The sequence below is a fragment of the Protomyctophum bolini genome (assembly GCF_963924005.1).
Source record: "Protomyctophum bolini genome assembly, chromosome: 17".
NCBI lineage: Eukaryota > Metazoa > Chordata > Actinopteri > Myctophiformes > Myctophidae > Protomyctophum > Protomyctophum bolini.
The window spans coordinates 41081947-41091135 of NC_137878.1; the positions used below are offsets into that span (position 1 = coordinate 41081947).

At 45.3% G+C, this 9189-nt stretch overlaps 1 protein-coding gene across 1 annotated transcript in view; it reads right to left on the reverse strand.

Moving 5' to 3' along the window:
• Positions 1-9189, reverse strand: part of LOC308332353 (chromodomain-helicase-DNA-binding protein 4-like) — a 64540-nt gene that overhangs the window by 13989 nt on the left and 41362 nt on the right. The window contains 5 exon segments of the mRNA XM_080788210.1: positions 405-538; positions 2708-2799; positions 3437-3529; positions 6314-6491; positions 8889-9064. Coding sequence (XP_080644336.1) covers positions 405-538; positions 2708-2799; positions 3437-3529; positions 6314-6491; positions 8889-9064 — 673 coding nt within the window.

Genomic DNA, 9189 nt, shown 5'->3' on the forward strand with positions numbered 1-9189 from the left:
CCTGGGGGGGGGAGGGGGGAAGACATTCAGAGTGACACGCGTTAATAATACGGGGTTAACGTAGGCCCTGGGGGGGGGGAGGGGGGAAGACATTCAGAGTGACACGCGTTAATAATACGGGGTTAACGTAGGCCCTGGGGAGGGGGAAGACATTCAGAGTGACACGCGTTAATAATATGGGGTTAACGTAGGGGGAGAGAGAGACAGAGAGAGAGAGAGAGAGACAGAGAGAGACAGAGAGAGAGAGAGAGAGAGAGACAGAGACAGAGAGAGACAGAGACAGAGAGAGACAGAGAGAGAGAGACAGAGACAGAGAGCGACAGAGAGAGAGAGAGAGACAGAGAGAGAGAGAGACAGAGAGTGACAGAGACAGCGAGAGTAAAAGTAAACTAAATAAACCGTACTTGAACTCTTTCTCAGACTTCCCCCGCAGGTCCCTGACCAGCCACTGGGTGGTGAAGGCGTCCTGAGGAGGCATGCCGTAGCGCATCACCGCGTTCAGGAAGGCCTTCCTCTGGCGCGAGTTGAAACCCAACACCTGTCGGACGGACCAGAGGTCAGGGGTCAACAACGCTGGGACGACCGTGGAATACATAATACATACAATAATGGAACTCTTGAGAGAGCTTAAACCCCTTTTGGGCCGGGAACCCCTTTACGCGCTTGTAGGTTCTGCTATTTTAAAAACAAATAGCAGAACCTACAAGCGCGTAGCGCGCCACCGAGTGCCGCGTTCTGCTATTTATTATTTTTAATCGAAGAACGACTGACATAGAAACATAGCTTTTTGAGCAAACTGTCAGGATGTAGAAGATTTTCATATAAGATTCATTTTTATATAAGATCTACTTTATTTATTTATTTATTATTATTACTCCTGCAGCCCGTAACCTGGGGGTGATATTTTTTTTATCCAGACCTCTCATTTAAAAAACAGGTAACAGCAGTCGTCCAATCCTGCTACTTCCAGTTAAGGAACATAGCCAAAATCAAGCCATTCCTCTCAGCCCCGGACCTCGAAACCGTCATTCACGCCCTCATCTCATCACGTCTCGACTACTGTAACTCCATAATAATACTCCGGCCTCCCAAAGAAAACTACTTCCCGCCTACAACTCATACAAAACTCTGCCGCTCGACTACTGACCAACACCAAGAAACGGGACCATAATTATGAATATTTATCACACCAATTTTAGCAGATCTGCACAGGCTGCCAGTGAGCACCAGATGTGATTTTACAATTTACAATTTACAATTTAGGCATTTAGCAGACGCTCTTAATCCAGAGCGACTTACATTAAGCAAGAACAAAAGCATGGGAATACATCACATAAAAACATTCATCATGAAACATGCGTAAGCTAAGAAAGTAACAGTGGAATATCTATATAATGAAACTTATACGTATAAACTATACATATATACTACTATGCTATACATATGTACTATGGCGTGCTATGACTATATACAATGCAATTCTAGTGCTGTCTACATAACATGCTATAAGTCTGTATCAAAAGCTATCTAAGTCTACAGAAATGCTATCTAAGGGGGTATATAGGGTAAGTGCTATGGGCCATGATGGAGTCTGAAAAGGTGGGTTTTCAGACTACGGCGGAAGATTGGGAGTGATGCTGCAGTTCTGACTGCCATGGGAAGTGCATTCCACAGTTTTGGAGCCAGAAGGGAGAAGAGTTTGGGACGTGTGGAGCGTTTTTAGTGAGGGTACTTCCAGCTTCCCTGCGTTAGCTGATCTGAGTGCGCGGGAGGGTTTGTAGGGTTCGATCATACTTGCAAGATATGGGGGAGCCGTACCTTTGGTTGCTTTGAATGCCAGCATCAGAGTTTTGTATGGAGATTATTTTAATCACGTTCAAAGCCCTAAATGGGCTGGCCCCCTATTTACATCTGTAAGATGTTATCCCTCCCTAACTCCGTGCGTACCCTTAGATCCTCGGATAGGGCTCTCCTCCTGGCTGTCCCCCGTATTAATCTAGTTACCCGGGGTAACCGGGCTTTTTCCACTCGAGCTCCTAAACTGTGGAACGCACTGCCAGCGCACATCAGGGTATAGCCCCCCCCACCCGTCCCCATTTTTAACCCATTCTGACCGGGAACCCGTTTTGGTGTTAGCATCATGTTATGCTTTAGCTATTGAAAAATAGCAGATCTACAAGCTCGTAGCGCGCCACCGAGTGGCGCGCTACGAGCTTGTAGGTCTGCTATTTTTGAAAAATCGAAGAACGACTGACATTTTTAGAATCTGATCTCAGGTCAGAATGGGTTAATCAGACCAGTGTGTGTCCAGTGGAAACCTCGTATGAATCTGATCTCAGGTCAGAATGGGTTAATCAGACCCAGTGTGTGTCCAGTGAAAACCTCGTATGAATCTGATCTCAGGTCAGAATGGGTTAAGTCTCGTCTAAAAACCCACCTTTATACAGAGTACTTTTTAATACTTAATTAGCCAATTTGTACATACATACATGCTTGATATTGTTTTGTTTGCCATTATAATTTTGTTACTGTCCGTTTCTTCTTGTTTTTAATCCTGTTCTGTGCAGCACTTTGAAACTATGTTTTGAAAAGCGCTATACAAATAAAGTTCATATCATATCATAAAGGTCCATTTGGGTCATTTAGCTGGGGGGGGGGGGGTCCACCTGGAGAAGCCCCTCCCTGTTAGAATAGAATGAGCCCTCACCTCGATGTTACCTCCCACCCTGGCCAGCAGGGGGGGCAGTGGTTTGTCTTTGTCGTTCCTCAGGCCTTTCCTGTTCGGCCTTCGAGAGTTGGCTGCATGCGCGCGCGCACACACACACACACACACACACACGCGCGCGCGCACACACACACACACACACGTGCATGCACACGCACACACACACACACACACACACACACACACACACACACACACACACACGACAGAGACAGAAGAGAACAGTGAGCTATTTCAGAACACAGAACAGAACCTACAGCTGGTTCTATGAGTCAAACGCTCACAGTGAGCTTGTAGATCAGCTATTTTCAGCATGCAAATAATTGTAAAATGACTTCTACTGGATCTCTTTGTTCTCTAGAGTCCCTTCCTAACATTTTAGCCTAGTTTTTAACCGGCTAACCGTCTAGTACATTTAGTCTTAGTTTTAGTCACCATAGCTTAGTTTTTTATTTAGTTTCCATTTAGTTTGTCAGTGGAAAAAGGCGGTCGACGAACACTTTTCGACCAAAACTAAATCACTAAGTGAGAATAAGACTAGAGCAGTCAGATCGTTTTTGGCTTACATGATTATTATAATAATTATAATATTATATATTATTATATTATATTATATATTATAGAATAATAATAATAATAATACATGATGCACACGAGACAAGACGACCTCTGGAATAATAATAATAATAATAATAATAATCATCAACGTACCGCCTTCCGTCCTCTCGTCGAAGTCCTCGTCTCCCTCCTCGGAGGCCACGGAGTAATCCGACTGACCGTCAGACTGGTCATCCTGCCAATCCGCTGTGGAGAGACAGAGGAAGACAGGAGACGGTTAACCCAACAGCCAGACAGACGGTTAACCCAACAGACAGGAGACGGTTAACCCAACAGCCAGACAGACGGTTAACCCAACAGACAGGAGACAGTTAACCCAACAAACCGACAGACAGGACACTGTTAACCCAAACCCCTTTTGGTGTGAGCATTATGTTATGCTTTAGCTATTGAGAAATAGCACACCTACAAGCTCGTAGCGCGCCACCGAGTGGCGCGCTACGAGCTTGTAGCTCTGCTATTTTTGGAAAAATCGAAGAACGACTGACATATAGAAACATAGGCTTTTTCAGAAAACTGTCAGGATGTAGAAGAACATTTATAGAATCTGATCTCAGGTCAGAATGGGAAACTGTCAGGATGTAGAAGAACATTTATAGAATCTGATCTCAGGTCAGAATGGGAAACTGTCAGGATGTAGAAGAACATTTATAGAATCTGATCTCAGGTCAGAATGGGAAACTGTCAGGATGTAGAAGAACATTTATAGAATCTGATCTCAGGTCAGAATGGGAAACTGTCAGGATGTAGAAGAACATTTATAGAATCTGATCTCAGGTCAGAATGGGAAACTGTCAGGATGTAGAAGAACATTTTTAGAATCTGATCTCAGGTCAGAATGGGGTTAAACATCAAAACAAAAGTAGCTGATCCCTAAGTCTCATGGATCGGCTGTACTATACTGTACTGTTTTTTTTATTTAATTTTTTTAAACTTGAATCCTGATAAAGTAAACCGTTTGGGACGTTTGAGGGAGGTTTCCACTGGACAGACCATAATAATAACAACGACTAGTCCTACTGTATGCAAACATACAGTACAGTAGTGTTGTGGAGGATGCTGATTGGAGGAAATAACAGGTTAAGGAGGAGAACACATACTGGACATGGAAGAAGCATTTATTCATGTCCGTTTCTCAACTTGAGACAAAGCAATAATTTGTACACACACACACACACACACACACACACACACACACACACACACACAGTGTATGACTCACGTGACTAGTGTCACATGCGCGCACACACACACACACACACACACACACACACACACACACACACACACACACACACACACACACACACCACGAGGCAGGAAGCTAAGCCTGAGCAAAACACAGGGAAACACACACTCATCTGTCTGTCTCGTTATGTAGCTCACACAGATGTGCACGCACACACACACACAAGGGTATCATTACATGACACACAGTGTGTGTGTGTGTGTGTGTGTGTGTGTGTGTGTGTGTGTGTGTGTGTGCGTGTGTGTGTGTGTGTGTGTGTGGGCGGCTGCCGGCATTTTAAGGCCCTCTCCACGCTGAAAACTGGCCAACGACATCATGGTTGCCACCACAGTGCTATGCATTGTGGGTAGTGTAGTGATTAGAAGTAGTAGTTGAGCAAGACTCTGAACCCCTGATTGCTCCTGATGTGCAGGTTGGTGCCTTGCATGGTTTCCGCCGCCATCGGTGTGTGAATGGGTGAATGTAATGCACAATCTATGTAAAGGTGTGTGTGAATGTGTGTGTGAATGGGTGAATGTAATGCACAATCTATGTAAAGGTGTGTGTGAATGTGTGTGTGAATGGGTGAATGTAATGCACAATCTATGTAAAGGTGTGTGAATGGGTGAATGTAATGCACAATCTATATAAAGGTGTGTGTGAATGTGTGTGTGAATGGGTGAATGTAATGCACAATCTATGTAAAGGTGTGTGTGAATGTGTGTGTGAATGGGTGAATGTAATGCACAATCTATATAAAGGTGTGTGAATGTGTGTGTGAATGGGTGAATGTAATGCACAATCTATGTGAATGTGTGTGTGAATGGGTGAATGTAATGCACAATCTATATAAAGGTGTGTGAATGTGTGTGTGAATGGGTGAATGTAATGCACAATCTATGTGAATGTGTGTGTGAATGGGTGAATGTAATGCACCATCTATATAAAGGTGTGTGTGAATGTGTGTGTGAATGGGTGAATGTAATGCACAATCTATATAAAGGTGTGTGAATGTGTGTGTGAATGGGTGAATGTAATGCACAATCTATGTGAATGTGTGTGTGAATGGGTGAATGTAATGCACAATCTATGTGAATGTGTGTGTGAATGGGTGAATGTAATGCACAATCTATATAAAGGTGTGTGTGAATGTGTGTGTGAATGGGTGAATGTAATGCACAATCTATATAAAGGTGTGTGAATGTGTGTGTGAATGGGTGAATGTAATGCACAATCTATGTGAATGTGTGTGTGAATGGGTGAATGTAATGCACAATCTATATAAAGGTGTGTGAATGTGTGTGTGAATGGGTGAATGTAATGCACAATCTATGTAAAGGTGTGTGAATGTGTGAATGTAATGCACAATCTATGTAAAGGTGTGTGAATGTGTGTGTGAATGGGTGAACGTAATGCACAATCTATGTAAAGGTGTGTGAATGTGTGTGTGAATGGGTGAATGTAATGCACAATCTATGTAAAGCGCCTTGGATAAAGGCGCTATATATAAATGCAACCATGTAAAAAAATTTATGTATGTATGTATGTAATTCCACACAGACCACGACAGGAGCAACTCACTCACAGACAGACAGGAGCAACCAAACACAACCACACACACACAACCACACACACACACACACACACACACACACTTATACATGTAAGATAATAAAAGAGAAGTGAGCCGTGTAGGCTTGTTGCGGACGTTAATCCATGCTACCTACAACGTTTTTTCGTACCCCTGTCCTCCTGGGAGCCGTCGTTGTAGTTGACCTGCTTGCGGATGCGTTTGCCCTTGCCCAGGTTCCGGGCCAGGTCCTCCTGCTGCTGCTCGTAGTGGTGCCGGAGGAGCTTCTCCCAGTAGTCTGGGTCCACGCTCTCCTCCTGTTTGATGATCTCCCTCTGCACCTCCTCCTCCTGGGTAGGGACGGGGGACGAGAGAGCATGGTTTTAGAGGTCTAGCATCGTTTTAGAGAGGATTAGCATCGTTCAGCATCGTTTTAGAGAAGTTTAGCATCGTTCAGCATCGTTTTAGAGAGGTTTAGCATCGTTCAGCATCGTTTTAGAGATGCTCTGAGTAGTAGCCTTGCCGAGCCATGAGGCCCATAGGGGCAGGAGCCTATCTCCTGTTTCTGTAGCCATGAGGCCCATAGGGGCAGGAGCCTATCTCCTGTTTCTGTAGCCATGAGGCCCATAGGGGCAGGAGCCTATCTCCTGTTTCTGTAGCCATGAGGCCCATAGGGGCAGGAGCCTATCTCCTGTTTCTGTAGCCATGAGGCCCATAGGGGCAGGAGCCTATCTCCTGTTTCTGTAGCCATGAGGCCCATAGGGGCAGGAGCCTATCTCCTGTTTCTGTAGCCATGAGGCCCATAGGGGCAGGAGCCTATCTCCTGTTTCTGTAGCCATGAGGCCCATAGGGGCAGGAGCCTATCTCCTGTTTCTGTAGCCATGAGGCCCATAGGGCCAGGAGCCTGTCTCCTGTTTCTGTAGCCATGAGGCCCATAGGGGCAGGAGCCTATCTCCTGTTTCTGTGGGCAGGAGCCTATCTCCTGTTTCTGATCCCGGCCGGGGATCGAACCCGACCTCCCAGTCTCAGGGCGGACACTCTAACCACAAGGACACTGAGCTGGAATAATGCTCCGAGCGATCGGCCAATATCCACTCTGATCGGTATAATCGGCATTTACCCTATCTGTGATCGGCAATTTACCATATCTTGGAGAAACGGATCTTTTGACAACCATTTCAAGTGGTATAAATGTCAATCAGATAATATCATTTAGCATTTTTGTGACGGGCCTAAATATTCTCCTCCAACTCCTCCACACACACACACACACACACACACAGACACAGACACACACAGACTAGGCATGTGGAAAATAATCGATACGTATCGATACATCGATTATGACGTGCGCGATGCGAGTGAATCGGTTCATTCACTGTGTGTCGGTAGAATTGACGGGTGAAATCTCGATGGATCGTTCGCGGAGTGCTTGTATCGGTAAAATCCGTGGTTGCACTGTTTTTTCATGGTAAATTTCACCCTATCCTGTGTTTCCGAGGCGCATTCAACGTACCATCAGAAAGGAAGAAAAAAAAAGGTCTCTCGCGAGTCGCAGCGCAGACACAGGGCGCGTTCGGAAATAGCGCACTGAGCCCACTGTGCAATGCAAACTAATAGGAGAGTGTGCTCCGGTGTGGTATTTCCGAACGCGCCCACAGTCAGTGAACAGAAGCTACCGTACGACGGTGCAGAGGGTGCTTCCCGCAGAGGAGACACGTTGAGAACAGACAGACTCAGACTATAATAGCACCCGCGACTAACAGAAGTGAGCCCCACGCATTAAACAAGAAGCACCACCTTTACTCTTTAGCTTTATAAAATAGCTGTCCGAGTAGCTTTGTCCGTCGATCAGTTGACTTTTCACTGTAGCGCTGCGTGCTGGACTGCTGGTAATGAGCCACACTCCACAGCTGTGCTTGCTGATAATCCGACGCAAATCTGCGTCGCGATCATTATCAATTTGTAATTAAAGAAAGCTTCTTCAGTCTGCACACACGTGTACAACAACAACAACGCCACAGCAACTTTCCACTGTCCAGCTTTCCCCTGCTGTTCTCTGGGATAGAAGCCTTATTTATATTCTGCAGCAAGACGGTGTCGCACGCCTAAAATTGCAGATCCACAAGCTCACAGCGGGGCGTGGATGAGACGCGTTGTGAGCTTGTACATCTGCTATGTATTTATAACGTTAATAATACATGCAGGCCAGGGTCTTCAATGTTTTTCAGGTCAAGCCAAGGACCACTTAGCTGAGAGTGAGAGATCAAGTAGGGACCCCCATATAGGCAATTATATTATAAAACTGTTGCAGATTAAACTAGACATAGACTTGTTTGACAGCACTACAAGTGTGACCTGTAATTTTTGTTTTGTTTATTTGTTTCTTTTCTATTTATATGTTGGTAACATTAATTGATGAACGATAGGCTATTACATTTTAATCTCTTGAAACCTCTATACTCAAAACCTCAAATTGACCTTTGAGATATAATAATTATACTATAGCCTATGATTATTAGTAATCTAACAATTCCACAATAACCAGCAGAGAGCAGACCCTTTGTTTACTTACAGAATTCTATAAGTTGGGTTGTTTGAGATGTATCTCTAATGTATCGTATCGCTGGCAGTGCATCGAGATGCGTATCGAATCGTGAGATGAGACGAGATTCACATGCCTAACACAGACACACAGACACACACACACACACACACACACACACACACACAGTGAGTGTACTCACGGCCTCCTCCTCGGCCTGGACCACGTACTGGGCCACCTTGAAGGAGCTGAGGTACTCGTTCATGCTCTGGACCTCCGTGTCCTCCGTCTCCTGCTGCTGGTTCCGGTCCAGCAGGCGGTCGATGGCCTTGTCGTCGTAGGTGATGACGTTGGTGTCGTCCTCGTTCGGCGCGCCGGCTGGTACCCACGGGACAAGAACTGAGTTAGAACTGGTACCACGGGACAAGAACTGAGTTAGAACTGGTACCACGGGACAAGAACTGAGTTAGAACTGGTACCCACTGGTACCACGAGACAAGAAC